Source organism: Rhamphochromis sp. 'chilingali', assembly GCF_963969265.1.
Source record: "Rhamphochromis sp. 'chilingali' genome assembly, chromosome: 18".
In the NCBI taxonomy this organism is placed as follows: Eukaryota; Metazoa; Chordata; class Actinopteri; order Cichliformes; family Cichlidae; genus Rhamphochromis; species Rhamphochromis sp. 'chilingali'.
The window spans coordinates 25630288-25655653 of NC_137945.1; the positions used below are offsets into that span (position 1 = coordinate 25630288).

Sequence of the window (25366 nt, forward strand, 5' to 3'; positions counted from 1 at the left end):
TTTTAAACGATAACGCACAGGATCAAAGGGGGAGAGGGTAAAAACCCACTGCCTCCTGAGATAAAGATCAGCAAGTCAAGCTGGCAGCAGACGACACAAAACGCTCTCTGGAGGAGGCGGCGACTGTGGAGCAGGCCAACGGAGAGGCGGATCGGCAGACAGGAAGCTCCCGGGGTCCCACAACAAGATGTTGCGCGTCAGACTGGAGCAGGATATCCCCATGTTGGTGACACTGCCCATCGAGGTACAGCCCAACTTGGCAAACCAACCCTTCCCTTTCTTGGACACCACACTGGCTGATCTGGGCATCCAAGACTGAGTCTCACTCCGTGTGGGGACGTTTTTTTGTTTTTGTTTGTTTTTTAAGAAGCAATCATGTGTATATATTCAGCTCAGAGCTGAAGGAGAGGGTGGTTTGGGTTGACACCAAGAAGACCCATCCTAGAGGTACGGCGGTGGGATCCAACTGCAGGGATGTGGTCAGATGGCAGTCTGTGGAAATCAGGTGACAGTGAGAGCAACTTGATTTTCCTATTTTGTCCTTCAGATACGAGTGAAAGCCCAGATGCCAGGAGACAAGCAGCTCCAGGAGGTCCTGTACAGCACCGAGGTCCACACTGACCGCTCCTTCTGCTGCACTGGAATGGATATCCTGCCCTGGAAACAGACGTGTGCAGGTCTAGAAGCAGTTTAAATCCCATACTTTTTTGATCTGTGAGGCTCTTAATGTCACGTCTGCAGCCATGAAAGTCAGCTCAGGGTTTCTTGATTCTGATTTTTCTTTGCTGTGTCACATTTAGCTCATATCTGCATTGCCATGCCCTGAAAACAAGCTGCCGAGCTTTAGTCAGGCTCAGGGACAACGGGAGATCTGAGGAGCAACACGATGAGAACAACTAAAACTGAACAAACTTAACATCTGATTACCTTTTTTATTTGTAAGAAAAAGTTTAACATGAACGCGCCAACTGTCCACAGCAAAGCTTATTATGACAAGACTGCTTTTATTCAGTGATGTCAAAGTATCATCACTTCATACCTCTGAACTGACATTAGATGTATTGCATACCTTGTTAGAATTACACTGTTGAAGCATTTGTAAAAAGCTTCTGTCCTTGTTAATTTATGTTTTAGGATAAGTTTTTGGGCTGTGTAAGGTCACAGGTTGCATTTCTGAGCAGAGTAGTAAAGGTAAAGTAAGTGTTTTCAAAACTAGCCACTCAGCATGTGTACAAACAGTGAGAAATCTCTGAAGAAAACCGTTTGAAGGAGCAAGAGCACACGCGTTTCTCCACAGGTTAAAGCCCGCTTTAATAATCAATATGAATCAAAGACTTCTGTCAACACAAAATAAATGTAAGGAAACACATCCAGTTTCTATAACTGACGACAAGCTTGGACCACAGTGATCTAAACTCATCCTCTACATTGGAAATGTAAACAAATGTAAATGTGGTTTTTACTGTACCAGAGCAGGGCTGTGTGTGTAGAGCACAGCCAGGCAGCTGAACACTGTATTGTTCTCTTTTTGGTCCTCTTCGAGCGGGAGACGAGCCACCAAAGCTGGCAACACCGGTCAGTGAACACATTCAGTTTTCAGGCCCCTCTTCTGTGGAACCAGCTTCCAGTTTGGATTCAGAAGACAAGATTTCAAGATTAGGCTTAAAACTTTCCTCTTTGGTAAAGTATATATTTAGGGCTGGACCAGGTGACCCTGAATCCTCCCTTAGTTATGCTGCAATAGATGTAGCCTGCCGGGGATTCCCATGATGCATTGAGTTTTTCCTTTCCAGTCTCCTTTCTCACTCAGTATGAGTTAATAGACGTCTCTGCATTGAATCATATCTGTTATTAACCTCTGTCTCTCTTCCACAGCATGTCGTTTATCCTGTCTTCCTTCTCTCACCCCAACCGGTCGCAGCAGATGGCCCCGCCCCTCCCTGAGCCTGGTTCTGCTGGAGGTTTCTTCCTGTTAAAGGGGAGTTTTTCCTTCCCACTGTCGCCAAAGTGCTTGCTCATAGGGGGTCATATGATTGTTGGGTTTTTCTCTGTATCTATGAAGCGCCTTGAGGTGACTTTTGTTGTGATTTGGCGCTATATAAATAAAATTGAATTGAATTGAATTGAATTATCTGAGGAAGAAGCAGAGTTGGTTTGTTTCCAGCTGAAATCATCCAGGCTCAGGAATTTGAATCGATCCACATCATTTCTGCTTGAACTAGAGAACATGAGTGTCGACTTACATTTGGTCTGTGAGACACATGTCATAGTGACAGTATTTGGGTTAATATGGCATTACTCACCCTGGTCGCATTTCTTCAATATCAGGCACCAAGTTCAGGAACTCGTTCTTTGCAGCCCGCGCAAGGTAGGAGGTCTCCAGAGTGGGAACCATCGGGAAGTTTTCACAGTCTGAGCAGGAGGGACTGGAGGCACGTGAGCTGTTCTCAGGGGTCCTTTAACACAAATCACACCAAGTTAGAATCAAATAGATAACCTGTCAATAACCGTTTGCAGATCGAGGTCAATGTTCCTAAAAATATGTTTACTTCTGGCCCATGGAGCCACAGCGGGAGTCCGAGAGAGAGGGGCAGGTAGAGGAAGGGGTGAGGGTAGCACTGCTGAAGCTCGTCACGGATGGATCACGTCCGATCGGTGAGATGAGAGAAAGCTGAAGTGAAACAACAGCAGGATGAGGTAGACGTCAATATAGGAACTCCCTGATGTGACACAGAAAGGCTATTTTTTTATTTCTTTGTATTATTTCTCACCTTGCAGTCACTGATGCTGTTCACCAGCTGCTTGTATTCAGTATTGAAGGTGTGTGTCAGAAGGCGCAGGCACTACAACACAACAGGAACAAGACCGATCAGCTCCGAGCAGAGAAGGAAGAAGGCAGCAACAAGAACGCCCACTAAGCCCACGTTTTTCTCACCTTGGTGGCCAGCTCCTTCTCACGCTTTCAAAGGTGGTGCTGGAGATCTGCGAGGAGACGGAGGTGGACGTGGACAGAGTGCTGGAGCTCACGCTGGGGGACAGAGACTCACTCAGGGACTTGGTGGTGGGAGCTGTTCCCACGGGAGCCGCCTCTCCCAGAAGGTGACGGGTCTTTTCCACCTGGACGAAAGATGGGGGCGAATGTGAGGTGGGGAGAAGAGGGGAGGTTAGTCATGTAACGTCTGTACTCTAAGAAAAAACTTTTTAGAATAGCACTTTGGTCTTTGAGTTGAAAAGTCATTTTTCCCTCTACGATATTAAACAGATTTATTTCTTTATGAATCTTTTAAGGCCCCACCTCCTGCAGCTGCTCCATCTTCTCCAGCTCCCACTGGTGCTCTAGGATGAGGCTATCTCCTCTGGGCCTCCAGCCGGCCAGGTTCTCCTCTCCACGCACATAAGCCACTGATGTGTCCAGGACCTTCCTCCTCCTCCTCTGCATCCCTGCTCAGGACATGAGCCCTCATTAGGATGAAGCTCTCCACAGAATTATGATAAAACAGCTGCCGTTCTTTAAACATGTTTCATGGCCGCTCACCTGGGCTTCCAGTGTCAGACATCTTACACAAGCTCAGCTCGTAGATCCCAGTCACTCGGTTGCTATAATGAAGCAGAAGTTTTGAACAAGGAAACTTTGTAACAGGGCAGATATCTTTGATTGTGAAACAGAGATGGCCACAGTGCAGCAGCCCAGATTTACCAGTCAGCAGTTTTGGAGTATCCAGTCCCAAAGAGGTTCTTGAGAGAACGGGGTGGGGAAATCTTGGCGTCTCGGGAGTAAAAGACCGTGCAGATGTCTTTGGTGATAATGGCAGGCTGGATGCAATGGTCCAGCTGCAGAGAGGAGATAAAGGGTGTGTGTTAGACACGATGACATCAAGAGACTTAAAAACACGTACAAACAGGTACAACACGGCGGAGCAGCGGCTGACCTCCAGATACGCAGATAAGGTCATGTAGATCTTCTCTCCGTAGGGAGTGACGCGGTTGAGCAGGAGGGAACCTTTTAAGGGTGTTTTTATTTGTGCTCCCTGGCCTGGAAATAAACGGTTTCCGATCAGACCTGCTTCATCTTTGTGCCCTTGGTATCTGACTCGCTTGCTCCCCCATGCATTTTAAAAGAATCCTTCTCTTCAGCATGAAGTTCTGGCTCAGCTTTAGTGTCTGCGTTACATGTACACAAAGACAGAAACATTCAATGATAAAAACACACAGTGGAATAAAATTGTAAGACGTCATCAGTTGATGCAGTTTAAGGACACTTGTTGTTCTGTGCAGTCTCACCTGGAGCTCACGCTTCTAGTTCATGCCATCATGACCAAAGATTCTTCAATTAATAGTTTAAAGATGTCCATGAATGCACTGCTAACTGCTCTTCACCCTGATAAAAATCAACATGCATTTAGAATAAGAAACACTTTTACAAAACCAAAAGCTTCACTGTACTTAGTGATTTATACGTCTACAAAACAGGTTCAGTTTGTAACTGAGAGAGCGGCTCAGTGGCGCTGAATTATATTTCCAATAGAAACACAATTTCATATGTTGTAGTAACAACACACTGCCACAAGATGTCAGCCTAGGCCTACTTTAACATGCTGTTCCAGTACAAAAGAAAAAGTGACAGAGCCTTGAAAGAGTGACAGAGACACTTTTTATGAACTCATCTGTAATGTGTCACCTTTTCTGTAGGATGAAGAAGTGCTTCCCTTCTTTTAAAGTAAATACAGGCTTACAAAGATCCTCTAAACATGTTTCTGAAATAATCCTAAACACAATCATTAAATCAAAAATGCAAGAAACTATTTATTTAATCACTCTTCTTAACTTAATTCCTTAACTTAGTAAAAAAAAAAAAAAAATAGACAAGAACTTTTCTTCTGTCTCACCTCTGTCAGTTTTCATGCTGTTGCAAGAACAGGTGGAGGTGCAGGTGGAACTTTGACTTCAGTGTGGTTTGTATGTGCAGGCAGGAGTCTGACATCTCAGGACAGCAGAGGGTTGTCGAGCACGGTGACTCCTGCTGCGACACCCCCGTCTGACTGTCCTGAGCTCTTGGTCCTCAGCAGACGGCCCACACACTCATTCATCACCATGTCTTTACCCTGCCTGTAAGAAAACCAAGAAAAGGCTAACATTAGAAACAGCCACCAACCAATCCCTTTTACTCCACCACCCAAAAACCAGTGAGAAACACTAGTTAGTATTAACTTGGAATCAAAGTGCACTAATCCCCAGGCTCCCAGCATAACATACAGTCCAACACAAACTCCACAAACTGTCTTGCTTCAGCTGACTTTCCTTCACCTTCTCTCCAAACAATCTGTTGTGCTCTTTTCAGCACAAAGCCACACTCCTGCTCACTGATCCTCACCTCTTTTTAACCTAGTCTCAGCAACTTTGTCCCATAGCTTGCACATCCTTTCCACCTCCATCTTTCTTCCCAGCCAACTGATACATACCTTTTCTCCTTCCTTAAAAGCCAGCCTAAGAAATACGAGTTCATAAACGCCACAGAGAAATAAATCAGAGGAATAAAATGCAAATGATATTGCTTACACTGAACAGCAACACCCAGGTGAGGATTATCTAATGCCAAATTTTCCAAACAATGAAAAAACCGTGCCCTTTTTCTCACCATGTCTAGAGTGTAGAGGTCAGCCAATGTCGCTCGGATCTGCTGCACAGCTTGAGGCTGGTCTGGGAAGAATCTGTCCAGGACTCCAGGTCTGGGGAGCACTTGCTGAACCTTCTTGGTACCAGCCAGGTGAGCGCTGATATCTGGACACAAAACCATAGAAAAAAAAAAGAAAAAAAATGCATCTATTAATCACCTGGATCACCTGTTGAGAAAGAAAAAAGAAAACAAGCAGAAGAGAACAAGAGTAATAGAATAAACAACATCACAATGATATATGGGAATATGACAGTAAATACTAAATATTAAACATTATTGTGCAGCACATAAGATCAACAGAACACAGTGTGCTTTGAGGTAGGAGCCAAAAAGGGTGAAGTTTGTGTGTGTGAGCACCTGTGAGCATGGACGCGCTTGTTTTTTAAAAAGGTTCCTTCATGTAATGATCTGCTAGAGGGTGTGGGGGGGCCACAGCCCCGTCCTCCAGGGCATGAAGCAGGTATGGAGGAGATCAAAACTCCAGACATCCAGAGGCCCCCAGAACACAACAGACCAAGGAAGACCAACAGAGGGGCAGCCGCGCCACTGTCCCAGAAAGAGCTGAGGAGAGTCCCAGATGAGGGCTCACTCAGCAGCCGCGGAGCAGAAGCCAGGGGGAGTTGCAGTGACGCGCCCGTGAGCTCCGCCGGCAGCCAGCCGTGCCTGAGTGACCGAGCCCCAGGCCGAGAGGCCGGGGGCACCCCCACCTCCGAAGTGGCCCGAGCGAGCCCCAGGCTCCAGGCCCCGATAAGCGGCCGCCAAGGAGTGAACCGGTGTGTACCTGGACGCGCATCCCCGGACACAAAGAACCACCAACGCACCGATGTCTGAGGGAGTCCGCCACTGGCAGGGGAAGTGGTGGTAGGGGGAGATAGGCCTCCAAACCTTGGAGGGCCTGAGATGTCCCCAGAGAGGTGGCGTCTGATACCCAACCTGACATATAGACACAGACATACAGGCACACACAGACACAAACATCCATTCCCACCCTCATGCTCTCATATGTACTTACTCCACACTCAACCAACGTGGAGACAGACATAAAGAGACGCTGTACACACGATCACACTCCCCAAGCGTACTCTACGAACCGGGTCTAGGTACCCTTGCCCCTGGAGGGGGAACTGCACCCAGACCCAGGTGGTGTTACCCTTTTCCCTGCGGTGGGGAGAGGCAGACCACCCCAACTCCGCAGCAGCAGGGAGGCCCCACACTCCAGACCGCAGTCGGACGGCCAACTCCTCCTCCTAGCCCCCCCGCTCCAGCAGGCCGCAGAGAATGGGGGTGAGAGAAGACTCCAAACCTCCCTCAACCCGCTCATTGTAGTGTTGATGCATGTGTGTTCTAAGGTGCATTTAAAACCCAGGAGGGCATGGAGCTACCTGCCAGAGAGCAGCAGGTAAGCGCATAGTCCCTCCTGATAGCCCTCAATGTCTACGTGTATTTAAAATTGAGAGGTGGGCAACGACACCAGGGGTGGGGTGTACATGTATCGTGTATCCATGTATCCATGTATTGTGCCCACCCCCAAGATCCTATATGTATGTGTAATGAGAGTGTGAGTAATGTGAATGTCTAAGTTGTGGGATAAAATTGAGGCAGAGGCAGCCAGAAGGGGACAGAGGGGGGGTAGCCTCCTCTGCACCCTGGTGACACCCCCATACTCCGCGCCCCGCCAGGGAAAGGGGGCCCAGGCCCATCCAGACCGGGGCCCAGTGCAGCAGCGCCTCCCGGCCCCACAGAGCCCGGGACAGTCCACCCAACCCCACCACAGAGAAAACTGCACCCACCCCACCATCCACTCATCTTCCAGACTACATAAGACAATAGACGCCCAGGCTGAGATCTTCCTCCACCTCTCCTGTATCTCCCCCTCCTGCAGAGAGAGTTCCTGAAGAGCGGAAAGCTCCAGAGAGTTGCAGCATGGCCTGGAGGTGTCACTATCACAATCTGCGGGGAGTATGATCATTTGTTATGAAAAAAGAAGACCCAAATGCAGACTCACAGGCTGGCAAGGATAAACTAAAGGCAGCCTGTTTATTTTGGACGGAGAGAATGATATGAAATATCTGACAGGGAACTGAGAAACTCAGAAACCTATACTGGGGGATAACACTAGGAAACATGACCAGTGAAGCTGGGTGACGAAAGGAGAAGATTAAACAATAAACACACAGGACGGTTATTAGGGAAGAGGAGACGGCAGGGACAAATCAGGAGTAATGAGACAGTTACAGCAAAACTCAACATAACCAACAAAATAAAATAGGAAGCACGTGTTTTGATCGCTGGCTCCAGTCTGCATGCTGAAGCTTCCTTTGGTTACAAGATACAGAACCAACGTTAGTGTGAATGAGACTATGAGAATGTTATATAGCATTTGCTCCACTTTGAATTCAGTTTGAAGAAGTAAAGAGACAAACAAACTTAAAAGAGACCATAGGATTAAAAAAACACAGACACCGCAAAAGGACGAAACACGGGCAAGAAGCAAAGTAAACAGAAAAGGAAGCAAGGAAATAGAAAGATAAGATCCACATGAATAGAATAGACAAAATATGAGTGCTTCAAGCAAACTGTGCAGGAATAAAATATAAATAGCGAACAGCAGAAATAAATAACAAATGGGGGAAAATATGTAGGATGAACAGGAACAAAGACACTGGAGAACAAAGTGGTGAGGGTTACTCAGACCACCATTAACTGATTAAATACATGGGAACTGGCAAAGTGAGACGCGGTCACAGAGAGTGACAAGGTACAAGGCGCACAAAAAGAGGGACTGGCAAAATTAGACGTCTATCAGAAGTACAGAATACAGAGACAGACAGGCAGACAGTGAAACAAACATGGAGACAAAACCTGCTACACACAGAGACAACACTAACACGGCCTGAACATGAAAGGAAACAAATTTAGACCAGCAACTAAGAGGAAGCACTAATTTGGAAGGGAAATAATACCAGACATATGGTGCACTCTGAATATCACCAGTCTGTTGCAAAGCTAACAGAGAGACAGACAAGCATTCACACCTACAGCTAATTTAAAGATACCACTTCAGCGTCACAGCTGGGTCCTTCTCTGTGTTATAAACGACACAGAGAAGGCCCCAGCTGTGACGCCACAGTAGTTCATTTGTTGACTGATACATCGATGTAGTCTCTCAGGAACGAGGGCGAAATGCCAACGACCGCCTGTCTGTTTTCAGGGCTGTATTTGAAGCCATGCTCCAATCAGGCAAAGTTTTAAGTGTTGCACATTTCGATGGGTTTCTTTCAGCTGACATAGTTTCCATTTGGGTCATGTGGTGTTAGATACCCCAGCGTGTGGTCATAGGGTGAAGAGCCCGGACGATTAGTGGGATTTTAGGTGTGGTGTAAAAATGACGCTGCAACTTTAAAAACGTTGTTGCTTTAAGGATTAACGTACAACCATACTTGGGCTGAGTTTGACACTGGTTCTCTTCAGTAATTAAAATAGCTTTAACACATGATAAGATCAAATGTCAGCTACACTGTGACAGTCGAGGGGCCACACTCAGATATATTTATTCGCTTGTTCTCTTTGTGTGATAAGAGTTTCCATCTGAATTTAACCCCTGTGTGGGGCTGATCTTTCATTTCATTTTATTTCAAGCTCAGATTCTTTGCCTTTGGCACATTTTCTGTGACGAGACTTCAAACCATTCCCACCGTCCTTATTAATCAACATGGTGAAGTGATTCTTCGCAAGGTGATGGGATAGGAAGAGTTTCAGAAAATGAGGCCTTTTGTCTTTATTGGAGAGGTCAGTGCAGACAGGACGGATGGGGGGAAGGCGAGGGGGGAATGACACACAGGAAACGGTGTTGGTCAGACCCAAAGACAGGCGTGGGCAGTGAGGACTCTCACCTTCAGACTCACTGTCTAATCAGTCTGACAGTGAGTCTGAAGACAGAGCAACCCAACACACGTTACTATGTTCATCATCATCATCATTGTTTATTTATATAGCACTTTAAAAACACACAAGGCTGACCAAACTGCTGAACAATAGAAACATAATAGATACCATAAGAATAATAAATACGATACAATAATAAACATAGCGAAAAACAATAAAATACAAGTCAGTCAACCACTGAGTCAAAAGCCAGTGAATAAAAATGCTTTTTCAATCTGGATTTAAAAACCAGCACTGATGTCGATTGCCTAATGTGAAGAGGAAGATTATTCCAAAGCTTAGGAGCCACGATAGAGAACGCTCGGTCTCCTCTCAGTTTCAGCCGTGATTTGGGGACTGAGAGCAACAGCTGCTCAGCTGACCGGAGCGAACGAGTGGGGACATAGGGCTTCAGCAGGTGCCAGACCATTTAAAGATTTAAAAACCAATAAAAGAACTTGAAAATGAATCCTAAATTCAATTGGAAGCCAGTGCAGGGAGGCCAAGAGTGATGTTATCACTAAGCAGGACATTAAATCAAATTAATGAGACACCAAAACAAGAGCTGGAGCCCAAGACAGCCATGAAGTCACAGTGTACACAAATACACAAGAAACACAGAAACCAGCTGGGTGGATGTGGCTCGGGAACCTTCTGTTACCTTGAACGTCGGTGTTTTGAACGCTGGCTGCTCCAGTCTGCTTGTATTTGTCCAAGATTTCCCCTCATATCTTGGTTATGGTTATTTTTTCTTTTATTAAACTGATCACACTCCTGTTTCATGAATAGAAAAAAACCCCATCAGTGTATTTTCACTTAAACAAGCAGCTGTTTTTTTTGCATTAAAGTTATATAAAAATGTAACAGTGCAAATTCCTCGCTGACAGTTTAACCAAAAGGCATTTCCAGTGGAAAGTAGCCGACATATTCTCAGCATAACCATGTATAATATCCACAAAACCTGAGAAGGTTGGAGAGAAGGTAGGCGAACTCTGCTGGGATCTGCGTTTAACAAAGTGTCTAAAGACGAAACAAAGAAATCTTTCTGTAAATGTTCAGATGCACAGACTGGACTGAAAAAGAGTGAAAAAGCAGCTAACGTCCAAAAATAAGAAAACTTTGAAAGAACTCCAAAAAAACCTGGAGAACTTTTGCTCAAAAAACAGTTTTGTTTTTTTTAAATTACAAGGCAATCTGACAAAATGTCATCAAATGAGATTCAAGACTTCTGCAGGTCTCTGCCATGACTCATTTTTTTTTCTTAACGGCAGAAACAATTGTTCCTTTTTTACTTTGTTTCTATTTTCTCTTCTTGTTTTTATCTGTTGAACAACAAACAACATTCATGCTGATTCACATAATATCCTGTCTCTACTCTCTGGGATTTCCTCGTAGCTCTTTGATGCAAAGAACATCCATCAAACGCTCCAGCTTGTGCTCAACATCATCGTGAACGGTGAAGGTACTCTGACGAGAAAATACTCAGTCGACCTTTTGGTTGATTTGTTAAAGAACCCCAAAATAGCTGATTACCTAACAAGGTATGCAGATAATTCACAGCTCTTTTCCTGAATAGCTGCTTTAAAACTCTGCTGAAAGCCTTTGTCCATTTCCAGGTATCCCCACTTCTCGGCATGTGTGTCTCAAGTGTTAGGACTGCTGCATTGGAAAGACCCAGACCCTGCAGCCAAGGTGAGAGACGACAAATATGATAACCCACACCAGCTGTGCTTAACTCTGTAAGTTCCCAGTATTCCCTGAAACCATCACGTGTGACACAGTTTACATCAGACGTGATGCAGCTGACCTCAACACTGACCTTCTTGTGGTAACAGAGACTTAAAAAAATAATAATAAAGCAACAAAGTGGGTCGCTCTTTGACAGTAAATTCCAGTGCGGTCCGCTCCAATCTCCTCAGGCTGACTCTCTTCTAGGCTCTCCTGACTGTTCCCTTTACATGCTGATGATGTGTCTTGTAAATCTGGATCCCTTTCCAGCAGGACGCTCCTCTTTTTCAGACAGTACCTGAGCTGCTCTCTCTCCTGACAGTCAGCTGTCCACCTCTGCATGGCCAGTCGAGCCAGCGCCGAAATTTGAGGCAGAGCTCGGAGCAGAGCGGGCAGCCAGGCTGAGCACGGAGCAGAGGTTGAAGGTCGCAAACTGACATCCACGTCTTCCAGAGAGCCCAGACCTCCTGCTGCAAACAGACTGCACCAACCGTTGTCTCCCACCAAGCTGTTGTAGGACAGATCCAGTGCACGGAGTGAGGAGAGACAGCCCCGTCTGCACACGGCAGCTGCACAGAGGAAGAGGACCCATTGATAACTGATCACTTTATGCCTGTTCACTTTACTGTTTTGTTCACAATGTTTCTGATGGAGACAAAAATAACACCGAATAGTTTCATTGTTTTGTTTTATACGACAGCTACAGATGCTGGCAGCATGAAATAAATGAAAGAAATATCAATTTCCTTCAGGCTTTACTTGTCTTAATATACATTTATGCAGCCTAATGATCCACTACAGACCAAAAAAGAAAAAGTATAATGTCATTGTGTGTTAGTTACCCAGATGTTGCATGTCATCAGTGGTGAGCTCGCAGCTGCAAAGACGGAGCTCGCTGACGACTGATGGCTGCAGAGCATCCAGCAGGAGCGCCAAGTGACCGCCAACCACTTTACACCAGGAAATATCCACCGTGCGCAGATAGGACACCGCCAGGGCTGATGCATAAACACAAAGTTTTCACCATTTCAGGCTAGAGGGTGGAAGAGGTATTCAGGGAGAATGACTTGAAGGAAAACTTCTATAAATAAACAAGTGTGTGTGTGTGTGTGTGTGTGTGTGTGTGTGTGTGTGTGTGTGTGTGTGTGTGTGTGTGTGTTACCCAGAGCAGTGAAGGACTCGTTGCTCATGTAGCAGCTGTTGAATGGCAGCCTCCTCATTTGTGTCGCAGGGAGGGCGGAGACCAGCAGGTGGACCACACCTCCCACTTCCTTATTGGATGACACATCAAGCTCGGTCAGTGCAGTGAGAGAGGGCAGCACCTGGACTGAAAAACAACGAGTCACATGACTGCTGCAGCGAGCATGCGATTAGTGTCCGGCGTGTGAGATTGGTAGCAACTGACTCAGAGCCTCTAGATCATCTCGCGTGAGGCAACACAGGTGGAGGTCGAGTCTCTCCAGGTGTGTGACGTGAGCCAGGTGAAAGGTGAGGCGGCTCAGTCCACCAGCTAGAAGCAGCTTTACAGTATATTAATCAGAACAATGCTGCTCTCTAATGTATCTTGGTAAAGCGCAGAAAAATCTAATGTTTTATATGATACAGTGTGATTTCAGTAACATATCATAATGGAGGCTTCAGCAAGTACTTACGAAGGAAATCTTTCCTCTGCTCTTCAGTTAGTTCATCAAATACCTCCCAAAACATCTGTATGGTGGGGTGGCGGTCATGATATCTCCAACCATAACTTGTGTTCTGAAAACAGTGAAAATGACTGTTATAATCATAGAGTTTGTAAGGTCAGGCATACACTATGTTGCCAAAAGTATTCCCTAACCCATCCAAATCATTCAATTAATGTGTTCCAATCACTTCCATGGACACAGGTGTATTAAATCAAGCACCTAGGCATGCAGACTACTTCTACAAACATGTGTGAAAGGACGAGTCGCTCTCAGGAACTGAATGAATTCCAGCATGGTAATGTGATAGGATGCACCAGTGCAACAAGTCCAGTCATGAAATTTCCTCGCTATTAAATATTCCATAGTCAGCTGTTAGTGATATTATAACAAAGTGGAAGTAATTGGAAATGACAGCTAGTCAGCTGATGCTAAGGCTCATAGTGCACTTAAGTCACCAATATCTGCAGTCTGCTGTTGTTACAGATGTCCAAACTTCATTGGTTTCCATGGCTGAGCAGCTGCATCCCAGCCTTACACTGACAAACACAATGCAAAGCGTCAGATGGAGTGATTTAAGCATCTCAACACTGGACTCTAAAGCAGTGGAGATGTGTTTACTGGAGTGACGAATCACACTTCTCTGACTGGCAATCCAATAAATTTATCTCGCTGTCATGTGTTATTTTGCCGGGTTGTTTCCTCCCGTTGCCATGTAAACACAAAATAGTGTATATATATGAATATTTTCAAAAAATGCTCTGTGAGTTCCACATCATAACAGTTATTTACTGAGCAGCTCAGTTAGAACTTGCCACTCACACACTGAGCAGCACTCACTAACTTTCTATTTCTAAACAATTTGTTCACTTTTTATCTCAGGCATGTCTGAAAAGACATCAGATAACTTTTTCCATCGCTTTGAAGATTTGATTCAGAGAAAGCGCACAGGTGGAGATGTAAGTAACTAAACATACTCATTCTTGACTTCTCTGCTGATCAAATGTAAATGTTTCTGAGAGATGTGTTATATTTTGCTGCTTTGCACAGTGTAATTTTTGTGTAAGTCACTGTAGACAGAGCAACTGTCAGCGCTTCACCACAGAGTCCAGGATCCTGGACTTTCACAAAGCTCAGAGCAGTAAGACAAATGTGTTCTTTCAACAGGCAGACACATTGCATATCGCACAGAGACCCAGAGATTATGCTGTGCATCTCCCACCTTTACCTGAGCAATGCGCAGGCTCTCCACAGAGAGTCCAGAGAAGCTGGAACTGTTTGGATGACCCCTTTTGGAATCAGGAGGACCCTGAAAGAAGTCTGAGTAGCCTCAGCTCTGCAGACACACACACACCAAGTGATCTGAGGGCCATTCCTTTCATTGTTAGTCCTGTTGAGATGACACCGCTCACTCCAGTTCCTCCACCTCCTCGAGCAGCTTGTCCATCGCAATTGCGGTTCAAAGGTGATGCTTTTCTTTAGTGGTTACACCTGCTGTTAATCAGTTAGTTTAGATTTTAAAATTTGACACTGTAGATTATCTATTTTAATGCTAAATTACACATTCTTGCTGTCCATTCATTTTATATGCTTTTTTGAAGAAAAAAAAATCAGGAAGAAAAATGTTTATTGTTGTTTTTGTAAGATGTCAATTTGTAGTTATTTAGTTATTTTTTGTCTAAACAGACACGAAGTTCATTCGTGGAATAAGAGTCTTGACAGCAAAAGACAAATTTGGGCCTATTTTGACTCCAAAACCTCCAACAGTTCCCATACCGCAAAAACGAGGACCTCGGCCTGGGACGCTGCTGCCCCGTGCAAAAGTCGTCCCTATAGACAGTAAGTGGTTTTCCTCAGTAACTGTAGAAGATGCTGAATAATCAAACTTTAAATTAAGAGATTTTTTAAAAAGATTTTAATGAACAATTAATCACTGCATCATGCTTCGAATTAGAAGAAATGACAGTTTCTTTTTACTAACCTCGTTGATTATCAGACAAGAAAGCAGACAGTCAGTGCAGTCAGAATAATCCAAGAGAGAGCAGGGTCAAACTCCCGCCTGTAGCTACACCTGTAGAGAGCCTGTCCCACAGCTTTAGTCTGCTGTCTTCATTAGAACTTTAAAATGAATACTAGATCTACTTCTACTGAATGGAGAAAAGGTTCCTGAGAAGAGATTTAATTTTCATTATCTAAGAAATTTGAGGCGTTTCTGAAGGTACTGTACCATGTTAGAGCATCTTAACATAGAGTCCTTGAATACTAGGCAGTTGTAGAGGATGAGTTACTCTACTTTAAATGACTCCCACCCCTTATTGGAGGATTTCAGCTTCTTCCTGTGGGACAGAGGTTTGCAGACCCTAAATGCAGGCGAAGCTTGAAGAAACAGCTTTGTCCAAGCTGCTATTTTGTTGTCGTTGTAACAAATGACACATGTTTTTTTTCTATATTTTTTAAAAACTGTATTTATTTATTTACTGTACTTATTTCTCTATTTATGACAGTGCTTTTATCTCCTTTTTGCTGTTTTATATGAATTTATCAGTATAGTGTTGTCTAGTTTTAGAAGCTGTGATTAGGACGTCTATTTAAATTTGTTGATTAAAGATCATAATTAGAGATCATAACCTGCCTTTGATTTAGACATGTCTGATATTTTTGTAAACACAAAATAGTGTATATATATGAATATTTTCAAAAAATGCTCTGTGAGTTCCACATCATAACAGTTATTTACTGAGCAGCTCAGTTAGAACTTGCCACTCACACACTGAGCAGCACTCACTAACTTTCTATTTCTAAACAATTTGTTCACTTTTTATCTCAGGCATGTCTGAAAAGACATCAGATAACTTTTTCCATCGCTTTGAAGATTTGATTCAGAGAAAGCGCACAGGTGGAGATGTAAGTAACTAAACATACTCATTCTTGACTTCTCTGCTGATCAAATGTAAATGTTTCTGAGAGATGTGTTATATTTTGCTGCTTTGCACAGTGTAATTTTTGTGTAAGTCACTGTAGACAGAGCAACTGTCAGCGCTTCACCACAGAGTCCAGGATCCTGGACTTTCACAAAGCTCAGAGCAGTAAGACAAATGTGTTCTTTCAACAGGCAGACACATTGCATATCGCACAGAGACCCAGAGATTATGCTGTGCAACTCCCACCTTTACCTGAGCAATGCGCAGGCTCTCCAGAGATAGTCCAGGGAAGCTGGAACTGTTTGGATGACCCCTTTTGGAATCAGGAGGACCCTGAAAGAAGTCTGAGTAGCCTCAGCTCTGCAGACACACACACACCAAGTGATCTGAGGGCCATTCCTTTCATTGTTAGTCCTGTTGCGATGACACCGCTCACTCCAGTTCCTCCACCTCCTCGAGCAGCTTGTCCATCGCAATTGCCTGTTTTCTCTGCTAAACATTCAGGAGCAGGTCGGTTCAAAGGTGATGCTTTTCTTTAGTGGTTACACCTGCTGTTAATCAGTTAGTTTAGATTTTAAAATTTGACACTGTAGATTATCTATTTTAATGCTAAATTACACATTCTTGCTGTCCATTCATTTTATATGCTTTTTTGAAGAAAAAAAAAATCAGGAAGAAAAATGTTTATTGTTGTTTTTGTAAGATGTCAATTTGTAGTTATTTAGTTATTTTTTTGTCTAAACAGACACGAAGGTCATTCGTGGAATAAGAGTCTTGACAGCAAAAGACAAATTTGGGCCTATTTTGGAAAAACTGCAGCATTTCCAGGATGGGATTGTAACCTCACCTGGACACACAGTACCAACCAAAACATTTACTGCAGTAAAGCCTTTGACTCCAAAACCTCCAACAGTTCCCATACCGCAAAAACGAGGACCTCGGCCTGGGACGCTGCTGCGCCGTGCAAAAGTCGTCCCTATAGACGGTAAGTGGTTTTCCTCAGTAACTGTAGAAGATGCTGAATAATCAAACTTTAAATTAAGAGATTTTTTAAAAAGATTTTAATGAACAATTAATCACTGCATCATGCTTCGAATTAGAAGAAATGAAAGTTTCTTTTTACTAACCTCGTTGATTATCAGACAAGAAAGCAGACAGTCAGTGCAGTCAGAATAATCCAAGAGAGAGCAGGGTCAAACTCCCGCCTGTAGCTACACCTGTAGAGAGCCTGTCCCACAGCTTTAGTCTGCTGTCTTCAGACGACTGGTAAGAAACGTAGTAAGGAGACATTAAATACTGCACAGAAACAGTGCTGCATAATGTGGCTGTGTTATTTGTGGTGTTCCTGAAGTCGTGTTCAATGTTGTGTTGTGTAAATACAGGATTAAGAAAAGACACGGCTTGCAAACTATTCAGTCTCTGGCAAAGCACCACTCGGACATCCTGAAGACTAAACTACATGAAGTGTGTCTGGTCCTCATTGAGGAGGTATTGCACACTTTATGTTTCTTATATGCGTTTCATGCAGCTAGTTTCCCTTCAAGTGCATACTACAGCCTCAACTGATGATTTTCACTCACATTTTAGGTGAAAAACCAACGCTCAGCAATAGCCTTTGAGGCCATACATGCCATCAATGAGCTCTACATTCAGCTCCAGAGAACAATGGACCCAGAAGTTGAAACAACAGGCCGAGCTCTATTGCTGAAGCTTGCAATGACCAACAACAACTTTCTACATCAGGAGGTCAATCTGGCGCTTGATGCCATGGTGGAAAATTGCAGCCATGGACGGATTCTGAGCGCTCTGTTTAACACAGGACTGACGTAAGAGGAGAGAAGAAGCTGTAGTGATTTTATTAGAAGACATGAAAGAGAGATCATGTTCACTGAGTTGTGTGTCTAATATTGTCCTTGCTCAGCCATCGCTGTGTTGCAGTGAGGAATAGCACGGCTCAACACCTGCACCAGCTGGCTGACAAACTTGGAGCAGCCGTCACCCTGAAAACAGGAACCTTCACTGAAAGATTTCTAATTGCTGCCTCTAGAATGGCAGGGGATGCTGCACCTGAAGCCAGGTGGGTACTTTTAAATGGGTTTGAAGTGCATCAATGTTTTATTTTCTGTGAGTTTACACAATTAATGAAAATTAATGACAACTGTAATCTTCCACAGGTACCATGGGCGAACAATCATTGAGAAACTGACCCTTCACAAGGACTTTATGAATTTGTGGGTGAAGATTGTCCCTGAAAAAGACAGGCGTCCTGTGGAGAAGAGCCTGAAAAAGACAGGCGTCCTGTGGAGAAGAGCCTGAAAAAGACAGGCGTCCTGCGAAGAAGAAAGAGCTTAGGGAGTTCCTGTGTGTCCAGTTGACGGACAAGGGGACGCACAGGTGGAGATGTAAGTAACTAAACATACTCATTCTTGACTTCTCTGCTGATCAAATGTAAATGTTTCTGAGAGATGTGTTATATTTTGCTGCTTTGCACAGTGTAATTTTTGTGTAAGTCACTGTAGACAGAGCAACTGTCAGCGCTTCACCACAGAGTCCAGGATCCTGGACTTTCACAAAGCTCAGAGCAGTAAGACAAATGTGTTCTTTCAACAGGCAGACACATTGCATATCGCACAGAGACCCAGAGATTATGCTGTGCAACTCCCACCTTTACCTGAGCAATGCGCAGGCTCTCCAGAGATAGTCCAGGGAAGCTGGAACTGTTTGGATGACCCCTTTTGGAATCAGGAGGACCCTGAAAGAAGTCTGAGTAGCCTCAGCTCTGCAGACACACACACACCAAGTGATCTGAGGGCCATTCCTTTCATTGTTAGTCCTGTTGAGATGACACCGCTCACTCCAGTTCCTCCACCTCCTCGAGCAGCTTGTCCATCGCAATTGCCTGTTTTCTCTGCTAAACATTCAGGAGCAGGTCGGTTCAAAGGTGATGCTTTTCTTTAGTGGTTACACCTGCTGTTAATCAGTTAGTTTAGATTTTAAAATTTGACACTGTAGATTATCTATTTTAATGCTAAATTACACATTCTTGCTGTCCATTCATTTTATATGCTTTTTTGAAGAAAAAAAAAATCAGGAAGAAAAATGTTTATTGTTGTTTTTGTAAGATGTCAATTTGTAGTTATTTAGTTATTTTTTTGTCTAAACAGACACGAAGGTCATTCGTGGAATAAGAGTCTTGACAGCAAAAGACAAATTTGGGCCTATTTTGGAAAAACTGCAGCATTTCCAGGATGGGATTGTAACCTCACCTGGACACACAGTACCAACCAAAACATTTACTGCAGTAAAGCCTTTGACTCCAAAACCTCCAACAGTTCCCATACCGCAAAAACGAGGACCTCGGCCTGGGACGCTGCTGCGCCGTGCAAAAGTCGTCCCTATAGACGGTAAGTGGTTTTCCTCAGTAACTGTAGAAGATGCTGAATAATCAAACTTTAAATTAAGAGATTTTTTAAAAAGATTTTAATGAACAATTAATCACTGCATCATGCTTCGAATTAGAAGAAATGACAGTTTCTTTTTACTAACCTCGTTGATTATCAGACAAGAAAGCAGACAGTCAGTGCAGTCAGAATAATCCAAGAGAGAGCAGGGTCAAACTCCCGCCTGTAGCTACACCTGTAGAGAGCCTGTCCCACAGCTTTAGTCTGCTGTCTTCAGACGACTGGTAAGAAACGTAGTAAGGAGACATTAAATACTGCACAGAAACAGTGCTGCATAATGTGGCTGTGTTATTTGTGGTGTTCCTGAAGTCGTGTTCAATGTTGTGTTGTGTAAATACAGGATTAAGAAAAGACAGTAGAAAACTATTCAGTCTCTGGCAAAGCACCACTCGGACATCCTGAAGACTAAACTACATGAAGTGTGTCTGGTCCTCATTGAGGAGGTATTGCACACTTTATGTTTCTTATATGCGTTTCATGCAGCTAGTTTCCCTTCAAGTGCATACTACAGCCTCAACTGATGATTTTCACTCACATTTTAGGTGAAAAACCAACGCTCAGCAATAGCCTTTGAGGCCATACATGCCATCAATGAGCTCTACATTCAGCTCCAGAGAACAATGGACCCAGAAGTTGAAACAACAGGCCGAGCTCTATTGCTGAAGCTTGCAATGACCAACAACAACTTTCTACATCAGGAGGTCAATCTGGCGCTTGATGCCATGGTGGAAAATTGCAGCCATGGACGGATTCTGAGCGCTCTGTTTAACACAGGACTGACGTAAGAGGAGAGAAGAAGCTGTAGTGATTTTATTAGAAGACATGAAAGAGAGATCATGTTCACTGAGTTGTGTGTCTAATATTGTCCTTGCTCAGCCATCGCTGTGTTGCAGTGAGGAATAGCACGGCTCAACACCTGCACCAGCTGGCTGACAAACTTGGAGCAGCCGTCACCCTGAAAACAGGAACCTTCACTGAAAGATTTCTAATTGCTGCCTCTAGAATGGCAGGGGATGCTGCACCTGAAGCCAGGTGGGTACTTTTAAATGGGTTTGAAGTGCATCAATGTTTTATTTTCTGTGAGTTTACACAATTAATGAAAATTAATGACAACTGTAATCTTCCACAGGTACCATGGGCGAACAATCATTGAGAAACTGACCCTTCACAAGGACTTTATGAATTTGTGGGTGAAGATTGTCCCTGAAAAAGACAGGCGTCCTGTGGAGAAGAGCCTGAAAAAGACAGGCGTCCTGTGGAGCGCCTGAAATTCAAAAGACATCTGTCCAAAAGTAAGAAAACGTCACACTTCAAGACTGACTGATGGCTTGGACCACTGGAACTATCATCTTCATGTTTTTTCTCTTTCCTTTCTTTCCAGACTGCCGGGATTTCTTGGACGCGTGTTTAACCAAAGTCCCGGAGACGCGGCCGACGCTGGAGGAGCTACAGCATCACACTTGGCTGAGATAAGCCTATCACACACACACACAAACACACACAATTCAGACGTTATCATTTATGTGTGATGTATGAATTACCTTTCTTTTTTTCAGGAAATAATTTTTTTTAATTGGCCCACTTTAAATTTCAGTGTTTTGGAATTCCTGTAACCCCCCCCAGCCATCCCAGGAAAGGGGATCTCTCTTTGAATGGGCTTTCCCGAGGTTTCTTCCCGTCAGTCTGGCCCCCCCAGGGGAGTTTTTCCTCGTCTTCATAGAGAGCTTGGGCTGGCTCAGGAGCTCCATCAAAACTGTCTTTATTTAATTACTCTAATGTAATCATATACTTTAAAGTAATCAAATAAAAGACAGTAAAAATCTGAAGACTTGAAGTAAACTTCCATTAAAATAAAACTTGTTTAATTCATCTTTGCTGAGGATACTGTGTTATTACTATTTCAAGGATTATGTCAGAACACCGGATACTGGTACCCATCCCTACCCATCACTAGGGAACAGAACAAACCAGACATCAATTACAACAAAAATGACACTGACCCAGCCAGCATGACTCGTCTGCCTTAAGAAATGTTTAGCAATATTACAAATTGGGTGATATGCCTTAAAGTAGCTTCTCATGTGTTCAGCATTGACCTGTATGCATTTTCCCCTTCTCAACCTCATACCAGTGATACTGAGTGGGGTGAGGGAGGAGTAGCTGTCTCTCATTTTTATAGATCCCATACTGGCCCATCAGGCCATTGATGGCAGAACTAGCTTTTCTGTTCCACTACTGGCCATGACCATTGCCTTTGAACATTGACTTGGCGTGATTTTTTTCTTCCACATCCCAAATGGTCAGCACTCTGGGCGTGGCACACGAGTGGCTGATTTAAAATGAAGCAGGTCTCTCTCTGAGAGTCATTGTGAACATTCAGAATGCTAGATCACTTTCTACATGCTCATTTTATGAAGTATTTGAGAGATTCCTTATCTATACTCTGTTTAGGGATGGGTATCGTTTAGGTTTTATCCGATACCGGTACTTTTGAAACTGTGCGGGTGCTTAAATGGTGCTCTAACCGTTGCTTCCTTCTCTCACCCCAACCGGTCACAGCAGATGGCCCCGCCCCTCCCTGAGCCTGGTTCTGCTGGAGGTTTCTTCCTGTTAAACAGGAGTTTTTCCTTCCCACTGTTGCCAAAGTGCTGCTCATAGGGGGTCATATGATTGTTGGGTTTTTCTCTGTATCTATGAAGCGCCTTGAGGCGACTTTTGTTGTGATTTGGTGCTATATAAATAAAATTGAATTGAATTGAATTGCTTAAAGAATGGAGAACACAAACTTTGTCCAAAAACCTCTTATGTTTTTATTTTTAGCAGTCTCTTTTTTCTGCAAAATGATAACCAAGTTAGCCTTTTCTTTTGATACAACATACCTACTTTGTTTGGAACCGGTGAATAATGGAAAACATGTTTAGCTGTTTGTTTTTTTTGTAAAAAGATAACGGTGTTAGCTTTTTCTGCAGCTACAGGGCATGTATGGTATCACTCTATCAAACAAGAAGACAGTCGCATGTAACTACGACGGTGTTTGCTAGTTCACCTTACATGCATTAATGTAATAACGTGGTTAGCCTACTCAACGTAAATTACACACGAACAACATTAAGCTCCTCACGCAGAGAAGAACGGTTGCTGCTGCATCATCATCCGTCTGCTACACTGGCAGGGCTAGGGGCCAGGACTCTCCTCTTCGGGTTTTTGGGGGATGTTGCTAACTCCAGGTCCAATAACAGGCAACCCACCCGCAGCAGATGTGCTCGGTGTGAAGTCTCGCAGCAAGCTATCAAATACGATGCATTTCTCTGCTTTTAAAAAAACGCTATTGCGTTGCCAGGTCTTTCATTGGATTCGAGGTGTTACTTCCTTTGCACAGTATCACAGTATCACCTTAAAGCACTTGTTGCTGCTGAGTTTGCATATTTTGCTGTGAAGTACAGCCAGACTTTTGACCGCTTTGCCTTGGACATTTAATCTGTAGCTCTGCTCTCAAAGAACATACGTACCTGGACCCGCCTACTATCCTCGGAAACGTAAAATGATTGGCTAGAATCCAAAGTGTATGACATCTCAAGAAAAAAAAAAGCCACCCGTATCCGGTATACCCGCACCCAATGTTCCCTCTAATTTTTCATGTGTCTGAGCGAACACAGAAACTCCCTGAGCGATCCCTTGGACCACTGTGAGCAACAGCAGACGTGTGCACTGTGGTGACGCCAGCATTGAATCCATGCAAGTTACATGGTTTATTAAAATAATAAAATTACAGCATTTACATTTATGTTAGACTACTTTTAATTAACTATTTTAGCCCACTTACAATGAAAATTTAAAAAAACAAAACAAAAAAATCTTGTTCATGACCTGTGTAGCATGTTAACACTATTGGAAGTAAAAATAACTTGAACTCCAATTTTGAAAACACAAGTTTCTTTTGTTTTTTTTTCATAAAGCTCTGACTTGTATTATGAGTCTGTGGTCTGGGAGAGAGTCTGTAACTCTGTCTGCAAAATACAGTAAATAATGACCAATGTTGGGTAATTAATTATATAGTTACTTCTTCAAAAAAGTAACTGAGTTATGCAAACAACAAAGTTTTTTGCAGCTGTTTACCTAAAAATGCAGCCAAGGCGTTTTTTTAAATAAACATTTTAAATTATTTAGAGAACAATCATCAAATTGCATCAAATCTGATGCCACACAAATTATTTGTGCCACTCCAAAAATAATTTCTGTCAACTATGAGATGAAGGAGAACAACAGCCTGATACCTGCAGGCCTGACAGCAGCAGATGTGTCACTGCTGTAACACCTCAGCAGTCGCCTCATTGTTCTGACACACACTAAACGTCGCCACGCCGCTTTGCTCGCTAAAACACCGGTGTCGGCACATAAGGACGCTGTCAGAGCCTGTCAACGACATTGATTAGCTGCGTATATACGAATGTGAATCGCATTACTGGCTGGATCCCATACGGGAGCAGCCAGTCACTGACTAACACTGCAAAACAGACTTGTTAAAGTATTGATTTTAATTTCAATTCAGGTTAGATTTTTTTTTTTGTGCGCAACGCAGATTTTCTGTGCGCAGAGACCGTGCCAGCAGTGCGCAATTGTGCACACACACAGCTTCGAGGGAACATTGCCGGTACCCATTCCTAACTCTGTTCCACATGTGTTATGTTTCCTTCAGGATTAGCTAAATAAGAGAGGATTATTTTCCATTTATTAAACTGCATTTAGCTACTCTTTCGTATCACATTTACTTTGGGAATGCACCAATTGGTCCACATCCTGTTTATGCAGGGCCCACTTTTAAACGGTAAATTGCTGAAAATGTAGCCATATATAGCGCTTTTCTGTGTCTTGCACTCCTTTGCATAGATTGAAGCATCTGTGTGTTCCTGTTTTGTTGAGTGTATCTGTCTGTGTGGCTGTTGAAGGCTACTGAGAGTGTGACCTTCACAGTTCACCAGAGGACCATCTATTACATTTGTTAGGTTATGCGTTTTTGATATTATTGCATCCTCACTGGCATCCTCATCCTCACTGGCACACTCAGTCCTTAGTGTGGGCTTACCCTGCTCCATACCTTGTTAAGGATAAAGAACTTACAACCTGGTAGATTATATCTCCCATAGTGAGATACAGAGAATGGTTGCTTACCAGGGTAACTCTGGTTTTCTGAAACCCAGGTGATGTTTGGTTTTCACCTCCAAACAATCGCAGTCAGAGATCAGGTGAAAGAGGAAAGAGCAGAGAGCGTCAAAATAAAAGGGAAATTATGGGAGCAAACACCAGAGTTTAACAATTGTTCATCACTAAATACAGTACAGATATTTTAATAAGGAGAGGTTATTTGAAAGAATGAAATTGATTTACTGATGAACAGAATTTAAACAGGTGATTTGCCGTTAGACTCAGATGGCCTATCTCAGCGGAACAGAACCCCGTCTGTGAAAAGGATTAGAGCAGGAGCCCCGAGAGCCTGGAAGCTGGTGGTGGAATGGTTGAATGGAGCATGAGTGATGAGATGAGGCGTGTACAAGGAAGAATAACCGAGGACACAGCATGAATGCTGATTGGCCTGGAGAAGGTGATTGGACTAGACCACTTCAGGAACGCCTTTAGCCACACCTCACCAGGTGTAGACAATCGGCAGTTAAACCTAGGCAACACCTGAAGACAACTGCATTTCCACTGTAAGGAGTGTAAGGGTTGCAATGGGCTGTAACAAAGGACAAGCACAGATGAGTCCACTATCATAGACTGGAACATCATTCATAACTTTTTATGTTATAAAGGGGGTGGCAGTAGAGCTTCTGTGATTGGTCACATCAGAGAGTGCTTGGTTATCAGAGAGTTACCATAGTAACCAAAGGTTTTAAAGATTGCAATATAGCTATTGTTGTCCAGAGGGGCCGATGGTGCGATATGGCAGCCTCGCTTCTGTCAGTCTGCCCCAGGGCAGCT

The 25366-nt window shown here is 43.7% G+C and overlaps 4 protein-coding genes across 6 annotated transcripts; 2 read left to right on the forward strand and 2 right to left on the reverse strand.

Moving 5' to 3' along the window:
• Positions 1 to 1875: 1875 nt before the first annotated feature.
• Positions 1876 to 10331, reverse strand: LOC308385675 (kinesin-like protein KIF1B). Its single transcript, XM_080864775.1, has 12 exons — positions 10260 to 10331; positions 5636 to 5778; positions 4887 to 5106; positions 4282 to 4378; positions 3930 to 4161; positions 3698 to 3831; positions 3536 to 3597; positions 3296 to 3441; positions 2936 to 3117; positions 2772 to 2843; positions 2550 to 2671; positions 1876 to 2456 (listed from the first exon to the last, which is right to left on the reverse strand). The coding sequence occupies exons 5-10, from the start codon at positions 3951 to 3953 to the stop codon at positions 2828 to 2830; spliced, it is 564 nt and encodes a 187-aa protein (XP_080720901.1). The 5' UTR covers positions 3954 to 4161; positions 4282 to 4378; positions 4887 to 5106; positions 5636 to 5778; positions 10260 to 10331; the 3' UTR covers positions 1876 to 2456; positions 2550 to 2671; positions 2772 to 2827.
• An 805-nt stretch (positions 10332 to 11136) lies between these two features.
• Positions 11137 to 14275, reverse strand: LOC308385674 (leucine-rich repeat-containing protein 31-like). Of its 3 annotated transcripts, XM_080864772.1 has the most exons (5): positions 14237 to 14275; positions 12979 to 13081; positions 12489 to 12653; positions 12169 to 12324; positions 11137 to 11895 (listed from the first exon to the last, which is right to left on the reverse strand). In XM_080864772.1, exons 2-5 carry the CDS (start codon positions 13031 to 13033, stop codon positions 11438 to 11440), a joined length of 834 nt encoding a protein of 277 aa, XP_080720898.1. In that variant the 5' UTR covers positions 13034 to 13081; positions 14237 to 14275; the 3' UTR covers positions 11137 to 11437. The 3 variants fall into 3 exon arrangements, with proteins under 3 accessions (XP_080720898.1, XP_080720900.1, XP_080720899.1); XM_080864774.1 differs by lacking the exon at positions 14237 to 14275 and having other exon boundaries at positions 12489 to 12648; positions 12979 to 13060; XM_080864773.1 differs by lacking the exons at positions 12979 to 13081; positions 14237 to 14275 and adding an exon at positions 12732 to 12917.
• A 103-nt stretch (positions 14276 to 14378) lies between these two features.
• LOC308385672 (uncharacterized protein) lies at positions 14379 to 17064 on the forward strand. Its single transcript, XM_080864770.1, has 5 exons — positions 14379 to 14473; positions 14695 to 14847; positions 15836 to 15912; positions 16121 to 16451; positions 16675 to 17064. Exons 1-5 carry the CDS (start codon positions 14407 to 14409, stop codon positions 16953 to 16955), a joined length of 909 nt encoding a protein of 302 aa, XP_080720896.1. The 5' UTR covers positions 14379 to 14406; the 3' UTR covers positions 16956 to 17064.
• A 207-nt stretch (positions 17065 to 17271) lies between these two features.
• LOC308385676 (TOG array regulator of axonemal microtubules protein 1-like) lies at positions 17272 to 22150 on the forward strand. Its single transcript, XM_080864776.1, has 10 exons — positions 17272 to 17417; positions 17517 to 17755; positions 17851 to 18006; positions 18104 to 18331; positions 18540 to 18870; positions 19094 to 19333; positions 19731 to 19833; positions 19933 to 20171; positions 20267 to 20422; positions 20520 to 22150. Exons 2-4 carry the CDS (start codon positions 17595 to 17597, stop codon positions 18243 to 18245), a joined length of 459 nt encoding a protein of 152 aa, XP_080720902.1. The 5' UTR covers positions 17272 to 17417; positions 17517 to 17594; the 3' UTR covers positions 18246 to 18331; positions 18540 to 18870; positions 19094 to 19333; positions 19731 to 19833; positions 19933 to 20171; positions 20267 to 20422; positions 20520 to 22150.
• The last annotated feature ends 3216 nt before the right edge of the window (positions 22151 to 25366 follow it).

Bases quoted from the DNA above. Each gene is read 5' to 3' on its own strand.
- LOC308385676 (XM_080864776.1), top strand. From the start codon at position 17,595: ATGGACCCAGAAGTTGAAACAACAGGCCGAGCTCTATTGCTGAAGCTT. The intron at 17,756-17,850 runs GTAAGAGGAGAG...GTCCTTGCTCAG, and splicing joins CTGTTTAACACAGGACTGAC to CCATCGCTGTGTTGCAGTGA. The intron at 18,007-18,103 runs GTGGGTACTTTT...AATCTTCCACAG, and splicing joins GATGCTGCACCTGAAGCCAG to GTACCATGGGCGAACAATCA.
- LOC308385672 (XM_080864770.1), top strand. From the start codon at position 14,407: ATGACACCGCTCACTCCAGTTCCTCCACCTCCTCGAGCAGCTTGTCCA. The intron at 14,474-14,694 runs GTGATGCTTTTC...TTGTCTAAACAG, and splicing joins ATCGCAATTGCGGTTCAAAG to ACACGAAGTTCATTCGTGGA. The intron at 16,452-16,674 runs GTGATGCTTTTC...TTGTCTAAACAG, and splicing joins AGGAGCAGGTCGGTTCAAAG to ACACGAAGGTCATTCGTGGA.
- LOC308385674 (XM_080864772.1), bottom strand. From the start codon at position 13,033: ATGTTTTGGGAGGTATTTGATGAACTAACTGAAGAGCAGAGGAAAGAT. The intron at 12,654-12,978 runs GTAAGTACTTGC...GTTGTTTTTCAG, and splicing joins GCAGAGGAAAGATTTCCTTC to TCCAGGTGCTGCCCTCTCTC. The intron at 12,325-12,488 runs GTAACACACACA...TTTATGCATCAG, and splicing joins CGAGTCCTTCACTGCTCTGG to CCCTGGCGGTGTCCTATCTG.
- LOC308385675 (XM_080864775.1), bottom strand. From the start codon at position 3,953: ATGACCTTATCTGCGTATCTGGAG. The intron at 3,598-3,697 runs GTAAATCTGGGC...GCTTCATTATAG, and splicing joins TACTCCAAAACTGCTGACTG to CAACCGAGTGACTGGGATCT. The intron at 3,442-3,535 runs GTGAGCGGCCAT...TGTCCTGAGCAG, and splicing joins GTCTGACACTGGAAGCCCAG to GGATGCAGAGGAGGAGGAGG.